Raw genomic sequence first — 18,653 nt, 5'->3', positions numbered from 1 at the left:
TGAGGATAGGACAAGAAGCAGTGGTCTTAAATTGCAGCAAGGGCGGTTTAGGTTGGACATTAGGAAAAACTTCCTAACTGTCAGGGTGGTTAAGCCCTGGAATAAGTTGCCTAAGGAGGTTGCAGAATCTCCATCATTGGAGATTTTTAAGAGCAGGTTAGACAAACACTTGTCAGGAATGGTCTAGATAATACTTAGTCCTGCCATGAGTGCAGGGGACTGGACTAGATGATCTCTTGAGGTCCCTTCCAGTCCTATGATTATATGTAGACCTTCTGACCTGGGTCTGCGGCTTGAGCTGCATCCACACTGCAAAATGACGGGGGATGGACCTGAGTCACAGACCCAGCCCCTAGCAGTATCCTAGGACCTGGGTTCTGAGTGCTTGCTGACCCAAGTCAGAAAGATTTAGGTGTGTGGAAGGCCCAGGCTTAGTATATAGCATAGACATAGCTTGTTAACTATAGACCTTCTGATTCCAGGTGAGCAAAATTATTATACAATAAAGGAAAGTTTGTTTTCTTTGAAGTCAATTTTTTAAAATCCTTACCTTATTTTTCCAGTCTAATCTACATTCCTGGGAAAACTAGAGCAAAAACAGCAACCGACACTCAACAGCAAAGAATCTCCACTCTTCTGCCAGTTCCTTCTCCCACAGAAACTGCAGCCAGATTAGTAATTAATATATATATAATATATATAATATTAGTATTTTCTATCTGACCTCTGTTTGCTTGCAGACAAGAGTGGAAAATCCCGTAGGCAGATAGCAGCTTGCAGTGAGAACTGTCTCCTCTCACATTCAGTTGCTGGCTGTGCAGTACAAATACATTTTGCAAAAAAAAAAAATAAAGCTGGAAAGTTTTGGAGCCAAAAAGCTCCAGTAGTTTATAATACTTTACTTCAATCTGGGGAAACAAGTCACGTAGAGAGAATTAACACTTATTTAAATAAATAAATATTGTGTGTATATGTTCCTCCCTACTCTGTGTCATCATCTTTAAAATTATGAGCAAAAATTCTACCGTCAGCTATCAAAAAATGAAGCGGAAAAAAAAAAACACTGCACACTGGCTAGGATAAGAGCTTGAGGGTTATGTTTCACTACTGTGAAATCACAGCTGTGAAATATTCTTCATTAAAAAAACACCCAAGATTGTTTTTATAGCCCTTTAATCAATAAATCATCCACACAATGCTCCACAGTTGCCCTGAAAGCTAAATTCAACATCTATACCTTTTTTCCTAATGTTTCATGTATTTCCTTAACTGAACATTACTCAATATGCATATGCAGGAAGAAAAATGATGTTTCGAGTGAGGTATTCATTCAGTAACTGTTCTTATTATTAAAATATTGTGAAATCCTGCAAATTAAATATAGAGAGAGATTATTGGAGGTTCTTCATAATACACAGAAATAAAGAAATGAATGGGGGGAAATTAGCTTACTTCCAAGGACAGCAATAAAAATCTAAATTAAAGGGGCCAAATTCTGCAATAACTTATGTCTTATGCAAAACTAATTCATGTTAGTAGAGAATGTGTACTTAAAACCATATACAGGATACTGCAAAAATAGAAAGTTAGTCAGTTTAGTCTGATAAAGTCAGATCATGTTCAGATTCTGACTTTCTCCAGAGCTTTTTGTTAATGAGGATACTGGGCTTCGTGCAGCTTACATTTTATTAAAAGTAAAAATAATAATGTTTTACACCTCTTTTTTATGCCAAAATATTTTAATCATTTGTTATACTATACCAGTATATGTGCAGGAATGCAACTTATGTTTTTATGACATGAAACAACACTAGCTTTATTGTCTTTATTGGATCCATTTATTGTGTGTACAGCAAACTTACTCATCGCTTACAGCTGCATGTGTATTAGTACATACAAATATATATATCCAGACTCCCGCTCCCACGAGCATTTTATATGTTACATCTCTTCACAAAATATTAATTTCTTTAATAATCAGCAGCAAGGATACTTTAAAAGCTGTTTTTCCTTGCATAACTGCCACCTTCAGAAACAGTTAAGATCCGACACATCACGTAGTGCAGTTTATAAATTCATGTCACTTAATCAATCATGATGTGAAATAGAGAATCCAGAACTGCACATTTTCCTATGCTAATACAATTATTCAAATGTGCCTCAAAATTCAGCTCTTGCTATTGATTTAGAACAACAGTTCTCAACCTGTGGGGCAAGATGCCTCAGAGGGTCATCTGCAGTTATCTGTGGGGAGGGGAAGGAGATCACAAGCCTGTTTTCAATTCCCTGTCCCTAGCCTTTTGCTGAAGTGGGAAGCTTTTACAACTCAACTTCAGATGCTATTGCAGGGGTCTCAAACATGCGGCCCGCCAAGGCCTACCTCCAGGCGCTTCCCGCCGCCAAGCAGCTGTTTGGCGGTGCTTAGCACTTTCTAGGAGGGAAGGGGGAGGAGCGGGAAGCCGCGCACTCAGGGGAGGAGGCAGAGAAGAGGCGGGGCAGGGGCGGGGATTTGGGGAAGGGATTGGAATAGGGGCAGGGAGCGGACGGAGTTGTGGTGGGGACTTTGGGGAAGTGGTGGGAAGAGGCGGGGCATCGGCGAAGCCTCATGGAAGGTGTGGTGTGGGGGCAGGGCCGGGGGCAAGGGCAGGCTTTTGTACCTTTATATGAAAAGGTGTCAGTGATGCGGCCCTCGGGCCAATGTATTAGTCCTCATGTGGCCCTCATGGTGATTTGAGTTTGAGATCCCTGTGCTACTGTGTACCCCCATACAGCACTGTGCCCATTCCAGCAGTACCTCCATTGCTGAAATGATGTGGGACTGGCACAAAAAACTCTTGTTGTACCTAAGGAAATCTACTGCAAGTGGCCAAAATGCAGGGTGTCCTAGTATGACAGAGGCAGAGAACCCCTAATTCAGAATATGAATCTTTGCAGTCACTGAAATGAGGTAATTTACTCAGCAACACAGAGAATATCGCATGTACACTTTTCATACTTTTCTACATTATATTTTGCTGTTAAAGTAGAGAATCCATTTTGGATTTTCTTACTAACGGGGGAGACTAAAGGGAAGGTTGCTGATAGTAAATCCAACATATGTGACTTCAACAAAGTGAGAAATGGTTTCCGAGAATGCAGTAGTACAACAGTATTAGATTTCAAGAAAGCAAATTTGAGGGAAGTTAAGAGAAATCTAGGACCCAATTCAAAAACCACTGTCATCAACAGAACTCGCTACAGTTCAAGCACAATGAGACTATGATTCTTGATCAGGGTTTCTATGCATGACCATAATATAAAATAAACAGACAATGAACAATAACCAGGTGTTTATATTTATCATTTGTATTATGGAGGCCTCAATTAACATTGGTGCACCAGTATGCTAAAATGCTCCACAAGCACAGAAGATGACTCAGCCCCTACCTGATCTGGAGCTGACAATCTTATGCCCTGATCCTGCAAGCATTTACGCACATAGTGCCATTGCATTCAATGGGACTATTCAGATGTGTAAGTTTTCAGGATTGAGACCTAAGAAATTTTTAAAAGAAAATCATGATCAGGGTACTGGAAGACAACAGAGCACTGCCTATCATGCTGACCAATACCGTTTCCTTACACTCTACCTGTCTGTCTGTATCTATCTGTTGTCTCTTATCTTATACTCAGATTGTAAACTCTCTGGAATAGGGACTATCTTTTTCTTCTGAGTTTGTACAGTGCCTAACACAATGGGGTCCTGGTCCATGACTAAGGCTCCTAGGCACTATGATGGGTACAAATAAATAAATAAACAAGCAAACAAACAAAGAATAGGTGGCGGTGGAGGAGGAAGAAAAGGGAATCTACTATCTGACTTCTGATATTGCTGGATGAGCAATATTGCTCAGAATGAGTTACTGGATTTAATCAGTGTTCTGAGGCTGAGGCCATCCTTTAGAATGGTTGGTACTCATCAGTAAGGGAGTCATTCCACAGAACATGCTCTTACAAAAATACTTGTGGTAGAAATAAAAGAAAAAAAAACTATAACAGTGTCTCAGGTATTTCCCGCAATACTATTCCAATGAGTAATATCCTTTTGTCTTATTGCTCTATACAGTGATCTGAGTGTGCACACAGGAATAAACAGACGTAGGCCATGGTAAAAATATGTCAGCCATGGTAAAAAAAAATCTGCTTCCTACTCAAAACTTACATGTAATCAAAGAGAGGAGGAAAACATGTACAATCACACAAATTGTGGCCAGGATTGTCAAAAATCGAAGTCCAAAATTAAGTTCCTAAGTCCATACTTAGGAACCTAAGTGTCTTGATATTGAGAGGAACTGAGCACATGCATGCAACTCCCACTGACTTCCATGGGAACTACTGGATGCTCAGCACATTCTGAAAAATCACTTACAGAACTTAATTTTAGGCTTCCATTTTTGAAAATGTCCTAAATAAATAAAGGTCATTATGGCATTAAGCTTTAACTATCCCCGAGTTCTAATCATGGCTCTGAAATAGCCTCCCTCTAGGGGCTTGACAGTTCACTTAACTTTTCCGTGTCTAAGTTTTCCCAAGTGTTAAATGGGAATAACAATTTACCTGTCACAGAGGGTTGTTGTGAGGATACTTTTTAAAGTGCCTTGAAAATATAATATGCTAAAGAACTGCTTAATATTGTTTTACACTGTTCTGGTACTAAAAGCTGTTTTCCATACTAGCAGAGCAGGCATAACACTGCATTTTAAATATTTAAAATAAACATGGCCAGTCCATCAAATAAAAGCAAGCATCCCTGAAAAGCATGGAAAACAAATGAATCACTAATAACAGAATAAAGGAGCTAAGAGATCTTATCTACATTTGAGTGTTATGATTATTTTACCAGCAAGAATACTTACTTGAAGAATAAGTGTTCCAGTTTTATGGGTGAGATGTACCCTTTTGCAGAGGGCTTGCTCAGGGTTACTCATACATGAATTTAAAAATCATTTACATACAACTGGAGGACTTAAACTGAATTTAAAGGGGGGCCAGGATTTCAGCCTTTATTAGAAACGAGTGATTACAGTATGTGCTGAACCAAATTCATCCCTAGTATAACATCATTGACTTCAATGGAATTGTGCCCACTCACACCAGAGCCCAGTATGCTGACCTATACAGTCATGCAAACAAATGTATGTATACAGAATCCATACTAGAATCAGCACCTAAATATGGTGATAGGTGCTTTAGAAACACAGGAAGACAGACAAGATTTTATTTATTTATAGATATATGTGTGCACATGTGTGCATATAAACATGTTCTATCTTTATTATGTAAAATGGAAGAGGAAGAAGAAAATAAAAAGGCAACGAAGTTCAATTGGGGATTAAAATAACTTTTTTTTAAGTAGCACCTTCAAACTTTTCAACCTGATGTATAGTGGCAGGGAAAAGCATTTGAGAAAGCTTAGTCACTTCTTTGTAGCTTAAAGCTTTTTTCCCTTTATTCCAGGCTTAAACAGAGTTCAGTGGGGCATCAAACTGCCTCAGTTTTAAATTACAGTCTGTACTTTAAAATAGAATGCATGCACGACATGTTCCTGAAGCTAGAGGGTGGGAGTGTTATTCACTGAAAATTGAAGGCTTGTTGAGTCAATAATCTTCTTTCACAGAGTAACAATTTTCAGCTAAAATTTCTTGACCCAAACAAAGGAAAACAAGATCATTCAGTTATTTTATAACACTGCAGGAGAAAGCAAAAGGAGAGTGGGGGAAAGACACCACTCTCGTCCCTCACTGTGTAAAAACAATGGAAAATTTCATTCACAAGTATTATATACTCCTATTTCCCCCCTTTCTTGGATTTAACATATTTCCAAATAGTTATTTTCAGCTCAAGAGATGAATAAAAGTAAATAACCAGAGGCTACAATTGCTACCATGCACTATCCATGTATTTATCAGCCACAGGCTACATTTACCTTCTATTACCAAGAACCAGTTTACTGACCTTTCTTCAAATCAGCAATAACATTCTGAGTTTTCTTAACGGCACTTGAATTTTTATTAGGTTTTCTTTTTTTTCTTTTTCTTTTGGTTTGTTTACTTGCAAAGTATCCATCTGGACTACCAAATAAGAGAGTCTCTATCACCACCTTTCCCTTACTGCTGCTGATTTCCCCTTTCCCTACACCTCTGTAGCCTATCTACCCTAATAATAATTATTTGTATTACGGTAGCACCCAGAGGCCCTGATCCCACCGCACGAAGCCCTGCATAACTATAATCAAAAAGCTTACCATGTACGAAATGAGAGGAGATCATTATTATCCAGTCTCAATTACATATCCAAAATAGCACAGGAAATGATTTGTCTGGTCTACGCAAGACTTCAGTCATTTCCAATACTTGTTCAGGAGAAACCTTTTGCTGAAAAAGATTTTCAGTGGTGGTTCTACTTCCTAGTGTAGACAAGACACTTGATTGCCATTACTGCACTAGATATTTCTTCCCATCAGATAAGCATCTACTTGAAACACTGCTCCATGGTCCAAACCCATCTAACTTTGCATTTAAGCCGCACCATTCACTATATTACCTATGCAGAGAATCTTGGAAATCTAGTTTTCCCAATAATAGGACCAGTTCAAAAATACATAGTATGCAAAGGAATAACTGCTCAGCATTTTAAATGCCCCTATGTGTAATACACAAAATACCAGAAACATTAAGTGGTAAACAAAACCACAGAGGAATAATTTTTGTGTTGTTGTCCATACTGTCAAATGTAATAAAACAAGGCCCAATTTTACTCTGGAGCTGGGACCTCTGTAAAAGTTTGTGCACCCAAACTTAAACGTGATTCAAAGATCAGAGTATCACACAAGGTACAGACTGCATTCTAATTTCATGGTTCATTACTATTTTTATTTGTTCATAAAATTGTTGAGCATCCATTAAAAAAGACCCAATAAAGATATTAGATTTTAGGATTAACCTGAGAAAACAGAAGTTAAAGGCAGAGAAGATCTAGTACAGCATTTATTCCATTGCACAGCAAATGATGAATATCATCTTTCCCCACTCACCCCAAAGGAAATATCTGATATTAAACTGATTCTAGATCTGATCTTAGCTAAAAGACTAAGAAGAAATGTGTTAGGAGGCCGCTTGCTGTACAGTACAGGTTAGTGGCCCACTGAGCTTTGGAATGAGCTATGAGGGAAGCTATCTAGTTTCTAGGGGCCTAGTATAGAGCAGGGGACTTGAAGCTAGTGTAGGAGAAACTTGTGTTCTAAGACAGGGTGATCTTGGTAGAGTCACTTGACCTTGTACTCAGCCAACCAAGCTGGAAACTGGACAAAAATAGGACCTTAGTGAAAAATAAGATACTGCAGAGAACTTTCTGAGAACTTTCCTGTGGAAATCAATTAAAAACTAATCACAAATAATAAATGAAACTCCCCATTTCACCCCCCTCATCCTAGCTACCTCATCAGCTGTGAAAGTTTATGAAATGACACACAACACACACGGAGAGTCTATAGCTAATCTAAGCTCTTTTACTGCCTACAACAACCACTTTGCTGATGTATCATTAGGGAGCCTTATCTGCAAAGCCAGCAGAAAGGTTTTTTACCTTTCCAGCGATCACAGAACTGTGTATCTTTTGCCACTATTCCTTAACTTTAAAGAAATCTCCTCCGTAATAGCTGTTCTCCAGACGTTTTCATCCAGGGTTCTCCCCCCTCCTCTCCCTCTGCCTAATAGGGAACAGTTTCCATTTATTACTTCCTTTCCTTCACAGAGAACCAAATACCCAGGTTTTCTCAAAAGCCTGGCATTTCCTTCCAATTGTGACCAAAACAAAAGTGCTGGAAGTACTATTCTACGCAACATTTCACTTGGACTCTTAGTGACTCCACATGGTCAAAACCCTCTAGGGCAAACCCTCCAGATAGCTGAACATTTAAGAGAAGGAAGGGGAACTTTGTATAGCACCTGATGGGCCATTAGGAGTAGCCAATAAAACTATATTTTGTTTGTAGACATTTGTTACCAACCCACATTACAAATTTGTCTGCTTTGAACTTTATGAGGACATTCATACCAGGACTTTTATATACAATGTGTGAAGGAAATGGAACAACTATTGACCTGTTTAGCAGTGCTTACTACGACACTAACCTGTGCTTACTACGACACTTTTGGAAAACTTCCAAAAGGATGACACAAATCAGCTTTCAGAGCTGCAGAAGGTGGTTAATTCCTCTTGAAATCCATCAAAGCAGAAGCCTTTTACCAGTGCCAGGGAAAACCATCCAACATTTATTATTTGGTTTCTTTGTTCTTTTAGCTATGTGTATAAGTTTGCTACATAACTTAGAGTGAGCAGTTATGATGTCATCTAACACCCTTAAGAAGTAAACTAGAATAGGTAAATTGTATACTGTATAGGACTATCATGCACTAAAACATAACCAAATTTTATTATTAAAAGCACAGCAACCTTGGCATCATTTGAGACTAAAATAGCCCATGGAAACTTATTGACTACCCTCAAGAACAGCATTACAAAACAGATTTTAAAAATAGCATTCCAAAGATATATTTAATGGCCCCAAAATGACTCCCGAGCACCCAGTTTTAAACTAGAGGAATCTGGGGAATATTACACCAGAGATGCTGGTCACAGGTTTTGGTAGCTAGACAAAAACTGGATACAAAACTTTACTGTTCAAGTAAGGGGTGGGGTAAGCTGGTGCGGGTGGAATAATATGTTCAGTCAATTCTTACCCCCAGAAAGAACCACGTTACAGTATTTACCACTCCAGCATCCTTTGGACACTGATCTTTCCTATTCCAAGTAATATATGGGCTAGTGTCATTTTGATCCCAACACAATCTCAGAAGGACAAGTATTTTTTAATAATACAAGAATGATTTTCTTTCTGAGATTAAGAAGGTGGAGGATGGTTCATTCACAAAATAGGAAAAAATGTGTGTACATATGTAGGGTTGCTTTTGTTTTTAAAAGGAATGAAAAGAGAAAAGATCTTCCACTCCATGCTAGTCCCCCTCTTCCACCCTTTTAAAATAGTAGGATTTTTGAGTGGATGAAGCAGACTTCGGATTTTTATCAACGTTTTTTAGTGGTGAATTCAATGAATTATGACTAAGTCACAAATTTAAAGCTACGGGGCCAAAAATTTTATGATTCAATTATAACACCATCAACTCCCAGTTAGAATAATAATGAACTACTTAATATACCGAACACTTAGTGACGGATAATATCCGATACTCTTCTCATACCTTGGTGATGGTGGGGAGGGCTTATAAAAGTAGGACAGATGCTGAAATTTTAAAGAGCCTGCATGTAACAAAACTGTAACCAAATTATTAGACCATTATGTGGTTGGTAACTCCTTACACTGTGTGGGATAGGGAGACATAATCAACTACAGAGAGGGGGAAAGGACCTGCCCACATCAAAGTTTTTAAATATGTTTAACTGTTGCCAAAACAGTTCATGTCCACAATATTTGCTATGTATAACTGACTGTCAACAACCATTTCTGAGTTCTCAAAAACGGTTTACTGGAAAAATGCTGAAACTAAAACCAGTTCAAAAGTAAGTGGACAGCGCTGTTTAAACCAATTTTCATAGCTCCTCTACAAAGCACACATATATCTAAGTGTATAAAACCAGGTGGAAGGAATTTATGGCATACATACTGCTAGTCACTGTCCTATGTTTTAAAAATGGAACTTTAAAAGCTCTAAAAATATGCTGATTACATAGTCTTTTCTTTAACACGGGCTTCAAAACATCTGTAGACAGGACAGATAGATAGGTGATTTGAACAATAGAAAAACCTACAAGGTGGGGAGAGACTTAGCTTGATCAACCTACCAAGTGGAGTTGTCACAACATGAAACAATTTTATGATAATTTTCTAGTTCTGAATATTTGATTGATTGGCTGCAAATTCTTCCTACGCTTTTAGGAATGGAAGGTAGCATCATATGTCATTGGAAAAATGAAGTAAGTTCTTGGATTTTTCACATATAACTTCAGTGTCTAGATAAGTTAAGCATACTTAATTTACCTGCTCTTCGAATGGGTCCCTCCACTAATTTAAAACGATTACACACCCACTGAACTGTAGGAGATCTCTTGGAAATATCCTACAGTTCAATGCAACCGTATTCACAGCCACAAATCACTTGGTTTAACCAATGTGCCTCTTCTAACCTAAAAATATTTAAACTGGTTTAAGTTTGTGTGGGCACATGAAGCTGATTTACTTCTTATAAAACAACCAGAGGTAAATGGGAACACAGCCAAAACATATTTTGCATCTTACAGCTGGCATTTATCAGGACACTGAAGACCTCCATATGCAGATAGCCCTGATGTCTCTGCTAAGTATCAATTTATCGGTGTTAGTTTGTTTTTTTCAATTATGCATAAAGCTAATACAACTAGGAAGGTTAATTTAACATGATCATCTAGCACAAAAACTCAAGTGATAATAACCAGACCAATATAAAGTGTTACTATAATTCTGATTAATATAATTCTTTAGACTGTTCCAATACACTAAAACAGAATTAACTTGTGAAAAGATATGTCCAGTATTTTTGCAAGTGTCTCATACTATGCTGACAACTAATGAACTGTGTTTGGGGTTTGGAGGGAATAACTCATGGCAGTGTTGCTTCCTTACTTATGCCTACAAGGTCTTTGAAATAAAATCAAAACATATTTCAGGGGAGAAAACCCTCAAAGGAGGAGTCAGGAGTTAAAAAGACCCTGAATAATTCTCTTGTATATGACTGCAAAACCAAAAAAGCTAAGAAGGAGCGATACTTTGTCCTCTCCACGCACAGACAAATCTGGGTACAAATATGTGAATCAGCTACAGTCCTGAACCAATTCAAGCTATGAACACGAACACACACACAATATCTGAATCTTACACTGACAGAATAAACTATATTTAATATGGCAAACTGTGTGATGGGCACTAAACAAATTAATACCAAATTAACTATCTGACTAAAAGACTTCCTGTAAGGGATACGGGATTACCCTAGATAATATATTGATCATTCACTGTAATCAGTTTTCATTATGCTTTTAAAACAAATGTGGTACTAAAATTGTTATATATTTGTCATCCCAAAATTTCATCCACATATCATAGCGACAATAAGATCTTTATAAAATATTTTTCATTTTAAAATAATGTACTACTATTCTACAACTGGCACATTAATTTCTTACTGGTAAGCTTGATGGTCTTTCTTGTTGTATTAGGTTTAAGTCTTCATGGTTAGGCTTTCCTGAGGCTATAGGGGGTTGGGATCTGGTTCCATAGCCTTCCTGAGACATGTCCTGCAAAAACAAAATTATAAAAACACTATGGTTATTCATATGCCACAGCAGTCCAGCTAAACCCATGTGAAGGAAAGGTGAAGAGATAACAGTTGACTTCTGATCTGTTTTTTTTTTTTTTAATCAAAATTTTGTATTAGACAAACCTTATTTTTCAGTGGAATCATCAGGTCCTACTGGGTGCCATTATGACTTTAATGTTTTATAAAGAAATAAGAATGACAGAGTCTAAACAGAGTTGTGTGTCCATTTGTGTTCCTCTGGTACAGGTTAAAATAACCAATTAAATACTTTTTTTTTGAGAGGTTGGAGAGATTAAGAAGCCAAAATATTCTCCAGATGATCAAATATTGAGAGCAAAGCTTTTGTTGAAATACTGAACCAGTTGGAAGATCTTACAATATTGGATCTGAGAATGCTATATAATCACGCTATGTAATCAGACTCCACCACCATCCCAACAAAGCTTTCAAACATAAGCTGTCAACCCATAAAACCCTCTCTGCAATTGTGTGATATATATATATATATATACACACACACACATACACACACACACACACTTTCCAGAAAAGAACTAGAGTTGATCAAAGGTACATCTATGTCTATATCAGCAACTTACGTGAAAGTCAAGAGGCCTTCCTATGGCCAGCGCACAAGCCTAAGCAGTGTTACATAATGGCATAAGATCACTTACACCACATAGAAAAAATACTCTCTAGATGCAGAGATAATCTTAGCCACTATACTTTAGGTTACCAACTTCTACACATAAAGTCAAGGAAGAGGACAGAATGTGAAATGCTTATTTTAGCATGTATAACTGGCAGGAAAAGTTGAAGAACCAGTTTCTGATTGAGCAGGAAAAAAGTATCACACCTTAAAGGTTTTTCTGTTTTGTTTCATTTCATCTTCAGTTTTTTTATTTCTCCCCAATTTGTACAACAGATTGCTGGCTTAAGTTGTTTTTGTTCCCCATCTTACAATTTTGATAAATACCTAAAAGAACAATTATTTTTAAAGGCTACATTTTTTGGCTTGAAAGATACTCTCCACCCCACCCCCACCCATACTCTAAAAAATTACACTGCTGCTACTTATAAAGGACTATTCCTATAGCTAAGTTTCCCTGGTCCAACAGCAGTTATTGACAATAGAGTGACACCACAAAATTAGCTTGCAGAGCAGTAGTTTTCTGCCCCTGCTCTAATGAAAGTCTGACACAGGGAAATATGTGAACAACCATACTGTTTTCACCCAGCCATCTCTGTCATTTTGAGCTGTACTGCAAAAATGTTAACGAAGAAGAAATAAGATCAAGAGAAAATTTAATAAGGTTTAAAAACAAAAGCTAACAAAACTGATAGTAGTACGTAAACCAACAATAAACTGGTCTATCCATCATAAGCATGTTTCAAGTAAAATCAAGGAACACTTAAAAGGCTAGCACTTCAATCTGGTTACCAGCAGAGGGTAACAATTAGGTTTACGGGTGACAAAGGCTGATGGCTGAATCATTATTATCTACTGTGACACACACCCCCCTCCTGCTTTTTCCCCTCCCAGATTTCCACTTGTCACACAGCTCTCCTGCTGTGTAGACCAGCAGGTTCCTGTGGATTAACAGCGAGGTTTAAAATCAACAAATGGCACAAGTCCTCCATTCAGCAGCCTTCACCCTGTTACAAAGGACCATAAAGGTGCAGGACAGCTTCACAATAGGCAAACAAATGAGCAAACCTCTGCTTTCCTTTTTGTTTAAGCACACACACAGTCACACACTATTTGTGGTCACTGCACAGGCGTCCGTAATAAACCCGGTTTAGAAAACAGTAGCAACAGTGGATTTGAACTGTGCATTCAGCATTCTATTTCCTTTTCATTCTCCCTTTACAGCCAACAAACAAGAACCACTTTAAAAAAAAAATCACTGAGGAAGATAAATGGGATATTCAATTTAGCAGACATCATCTCAGAAATAAAGTTATTCTTCATTCCAAACCGACACTGCTGCATTAGGACAATTTTCCTGGGAAATGAAAGATGTTTTATGGTTTGAAAAATCAAATAAGAGTTATTAACCCCTTATGAAATACCAAGCATGGCTGTGCCCACATGTTTGCCGGGTCTTATTTAAAAACTCATTTCCTACTAAAATTTCCTGGGGGGAGGCAACATGTGTTTTCATGAGAAGCACAGAAGGACAAATTGAATCAGTTCTTGGTTATTCATTTGGAGACTGTCCATGGGCTGTCTTTCCAGACTGAACTGACAGCCCTGTAGTCTTAAATGCACTATTTAGCCACAGATTATCTTAACAGGCAGCAGGAGAGCAAGCTTCCCTATAATGGCCCACCAGTGCTCTTCCATTCTGATCTTGGAGAGACTAAGGGTGGGAGGAAAGACCAGCAGGTAAGACACAGAAGTGGATACTGTAGACAAATGTGCCAATTAAGATGTGGACACCTGTGCATTCTGAACAGGACTGAGACCACCTATTCATTTCATGTAAAGTCATTACACAGAAACGTCTTTTGTCACTGGCAATTTGGGAAGCAGCAACCTAGAGGTGAAAGACTATTATTGTTTGCAGTGTTGTTGTAGCCATGTTGGTCCCAGGATATCAGAGAGACAAGGTGGGTGAGGTAATATCTTTTACTGGACCAAATTCTATTGGTTGGGAGACAAACTTTCAAACTTACACAGAGCTCTCTGAAGAGCAGCTCTGTGTAAGCTCATCCAAGAAAAGATATTACCTCATCCACCTTGACTCTTTATGTTATTATCAGCTTTCTATGAATTTCAGACAAAGTGGTCTCTTTACTTTTTTTAAAAAGTACTTGTTTTAAAGTTATGACAGTGGAAACCTGGAGAAATAATTTAATACACAAATTTACCAAGGTGTTGGCTTTATAAACAAAGGAAAGAGCTCAATATCATTCTTTCCCTGAACAGGAGGGATGAGATCACTTTTCCCTCTTACAGCAAAATATTTTAATGCACAGAACACACAACGATTCTACTAGGTTTCTGCAGATAAAGACATGATAAGGAAAGGTATATTCAAATAGGATAAAGCAACAGAGGGTCCTGTGGCACCTTTAAGACTAACAGAAGTATTGGGAGCATAAGCTTTCGTGGGTAAGAACCTCACTTCTTCAGATGCAAGACCTTGCATATGAAGAAGTGAGGTTCTTACCCACGAAAGCTTATGCTCCCAATACTTCTGTTAGTCTTAAAGGTGCCACAGGACCCTCTGTTGCTTTTTACAGATTCAGACTAACACGGCTACCCCTCTGATACTCAAATAGGATAGTGTGTCATGTCACTACAGATGCATATGGAATTGTAGTTTTCATTTTCAGTTCTGAGAGTGAGGAATCTTTAAGCTTCCTGATAATTTTTTCCATCTTTTCACTCACACAATTGTAGCCACTAACAACTTCAGCTTTCTAAACAAAGCTTAGGGTTTTTATTAATCACAGCAAAATATAATGGTGTAGCATGTGTGCGTGCTACAGAGAGAAGGGCTTACTTTAAAATAGCAGGCTAAAAGTTTCCATTCACTCAAACCTTTCTAATTCTGGAAGAAATCCAGTGGCTGCTACAGCAGGAACTGTCAGCAAAATCCTAAAGTAACTCTGAAAGTTGAGCTTCTCCATAAGACTTTAGGAAAGGCACCAGGCCAAGCCATCAAATTGTCAGGTGTATGCACCAAAAGTGGATGAGATTTTGATTTTTTTTTTAAATATACGGCTTAGTTTATTTGTGTTGGAACTATTTTTTTTTATTAGTGAAATGCACATTATACAAGTCACATCAAAAGAGCATTTATTCAGTAAAAGGTAGATAAATGTTGAAGATGACAGATAACAGAGTGAGCCTATACATATATGTGAAAAATCACACATCTGGGGATGTAGCTCAGAAAGCAGTTAATACATACAACTATTACATTTAGATAGCAGTGGTACCAAAACACACTTTACTAACACAATCAGGTACGGTTGTGTACCTAGGAAGCCATCTCCCTCAACATATCACAGTACACTAATTAAAATCTCATTCAAAGAAATTATTTACCCCGCCCAGGAAAAGTTAATTAATGTATATGGCCAAAAAAACAAATGCTCTCAGGCATGCATGTGCATGTGATAGATTCTCTCTCTCTCGGTTTTCTGTAAATTTACAAAAAGAACAGGAGTACTTGTGGCACCTTAGAGACTAACAAATTTATTAGAGCATAAGCTTTCGTGGGCTACAACCCACTGCTTCGGATGCATATAGAGTGAAACATATATTGAGGAGATATATATACACACATACAGAGACATTGTATGTGTGTATATATATCTCCTCAATATATGTTTCACTCTATATGCATCCGAAGCAGTGGGTTGTAGCCCACGAAAGCTTATGCTCTAATAAATTTGTTAGTCTCTAAAGTGCCACAAGTACTCCTGTTCTTTTTGCGGATACAGACTAACACGGCTGCTACTCTGAAACCTGTAAATTTACACCATTTAGTAAGTTAGATCATATAGATTATTCATGTTGTCATTACTTGTCCGAAAGACCTTTGTTCCACAACAATACAGCATGAGCTCTCTCTTAGCGTATATCTGTAGAGCAAACGTTGTGTACGGGGCTAGCCTCCCTGAGATAGCAGAGATATCAAAGAGCAGTGAAGACAATACAGCGCAGGCTTCAGAGCAGACTAGTACGCTGTACCCAGGAAATCTGCGCTGAGGTCTTCACTTCACTGTCTTCACTGCTACGGTTATCCACACTAGCTGAATTTAAACTAGATTAGGTAGGCTAGCCCATGCACAGCTTTTGCAGTGTAGACATACTGTGTAGTCAGTGGAGTAAATGGATTTTAAAAAAATGAAAACATGACATTGTGTAACTGGACCTCGCTCAAAGAGATCTGTTCACACCTACATGGGACACTTTTCTTGTTTTCTGTATCTGAATTAATGCAGTACTGGTTTGCTCGAAACTTTTAGTTGTAATTCACTCCTCCCTACGTAGTTCTGTAGAAGGAGAGAGAGGTTAATTATTAAACAGCTTAAATTATTTTTATTTTAAAATAATGAAAGTATGGTGGAGTCATTAATCTGAGGGAAAACCCTATTAAAAGAAAAGGTGGGTCAGAAAGAAAAAGAAACATCACCTAGATTTCCTTTCCTTTCTATTGCAGTAAATTGTAGAGGGATAACTTAAAGCCACACTGATTCCTATGAAGATAAGCAGGACAGTGGCTGAATAAGAGGCCACAGAAGTGGCCACTTAAAAGAAATATTATAGAAAGCTTCCATTTTATAACCTCATTACAAACAATTTCAGTTTATGTCCTGGATTCAGTTGGCTGATCCTTAAAAGATTTCAAATGTATCTTAAAGTCTTCAATTCAACAGTGATGTGCCAACAATAAAATGAAAGCAAAGGTAAAAATCTGTTCCCCGATCACCTCCAGAATGGAGGTCAGGACCCAGCGTAACAGTCAGAGGAGGAGTATACAGCTCTACTATACAGAATTATTTCACTCAGCTCTGAAGGGACTCCATGCAACAGAATCAGAGCAGGTGATATGTTAGCAGCTCATTGTGATCACTGCTTTAGATATTAATTCATAAAATTTTGTACAACAAAGCATGCAATAAGAACAGGAGTACTTGTGGCACCTTAGAGACTAACAAATTTATTAGAGCATAAGCTTTCGTGGGCTACAACCCACTTCTTCGGATGCATATAGAGTGAAACATATATTGAGGAGATATATATACACACATACAGAGAGCATGAACAGGTGGGAGTTGTCTTACCAACTCTGAGAGGCCAATTAAGTAAGAGAAAAAAAAACTTTTGAAGTGATAATCAAGATAGCTCAGTACAGACAGTTTGATAAGAAGCAAGTGTGAAAATACTTACAAGGGGAGATAGATTCAATGTTTGTAATGGCTCAGCCATTCCCAGTCCTTATTTAATCCTGAGTTGATTGTGTCTAGTTTGCATATCAATTCCAGCTCAGCAGTCTCTCGTTGGAGTCTGTTTTTGAAGTTTTTCTGTTTTAAGATAGCCACCCGCAGGTCTGTCATAGAATGGCCAGACAGGTTAAAGTGTTCTCCCACTGGTTTTTGAGTATTATGATTCCTGATGTCAGATTTGTGTCCATTAATTCTTTTGCGTAGAGACTGTCCGATTTGGCCAATGTACATGGCAGAGGGGCATTGCTGGCACATGATGGCATATATCACATTGGTAGATGTGCAGGTGAACGAGCCCCTGATGGTATGGCTGATGTGATTAGGCCCTATGATGATGATTAGGCCCTTAAAACAGAAAAACTTCAAAAACAGACTCCAACGAGAGACTGCTGAGCTGGAATTGATATGCAAACTAGACACAATCAACTCAGGATTAAATAAAGACTGGGAATGGCTGAGCCATTACAAACATTGAATCTATCTCCCCTTGTAAGTATTTTCACACTTGCTTCTTATCAAACTGTCTGTACTGAGCTATCTTGATTATCACTTCAAAAGTTTTTTTTCTCTTACTTAATTGGCCTCTCAGAGTTGGTAAGACAACTCCCACCTGTTCATGCTCTCTGTATGTGTGTATATATATCTCCTCAATGTATGTTTCACTCTATATGCATCCGAAGAAGTGGGTTGTAGCCCACGAAAGCTTATGCTCTAATAAATTTGTTAGTCTCTAAGGTGCCACAAGTACTCCTGTTCTTTTTGCGGACACAGACTAACACGGCTGCTACTCTGAAAGCATGCAATGTTACTAGTACACATATGCAAACAGATCCCCTCTCTCCATTTTCCATCTCAAGAATGACAGATTCACCTGCCAGACCCAGCTTTCACCAGAGGACTGCCAACGTGTTACCACAACACCATCAGAGTAGTAGAGTGGGCAAGGCAACACTCAAAGAAAAATGACATGCTAACACCTTTATAGTCCCAGCAAAAGGGAGTTAAAAGTAATATACCACGTGAGAATATGGAAGACAAACTAAATCCCAAATGTAGTTTATCTTTCCATTATACCACACTGATAGTATTTTACTCTTACAAGCAGTTTCTGAATCTCATGCACCAAGCCAGACTCATGGGTTGCAACTCTAACCAATGAGTGCAAAGAAGCAGTATCAGTGTTATAACACCAAAGAAATTTGGAACTGAAAAGATCCTCTCATTTCTTCCTCTGTCTGCTTTTCCCAGATGAAACTTCCACAGTATTCAGACACA

At 38.1% G+C, this 18,653-nt stretch overlaps 1 protein-coding gene across 3 annotated transcripts in view; it reads right to left on the bottom strand.

Moving 5' to 3' along the window:
- ARID1B (AT-rich interaction domain 1B) overlaps window positions 1–18,653 on the bottom strand; it is a 412,174-nt gene that overhangs the window by 282,704 nt on the left and 110,817 nt on the right. For all 3 annotated transcript variants that reach the window (XM_065400299.1, XM_065400297.1, XM_065400298.1), the window contains one exon: window positions 11,278–11,388. In XM_065400299.1, the coding sequence (XP_065256371.1) occupies window positions 11,278–11,388 (111 nt within the window). The remainder of the gene's footprint in view (window positions 1–11,277; window positions 11,389–18,653) is intronic.

This window comes from Emys orbicularis, chromosome 3 (assembly GCF_028017835.1).
Source record: "Emys orbicularis isolate rEmyOrb1 chromosome 3, rEmyOrb1.hap1, whole genome shotgun sequence".
Taxonomy (NCBI): Eukaryota; Metazoa; Chordata; order Testudines; family Emydidae; genus Emys; species Emys orbicularis.
Note: the sequence above shows the minus strand (reverse complement) of the source record. Positions and strands in the feature narration are given on the sequence as shown.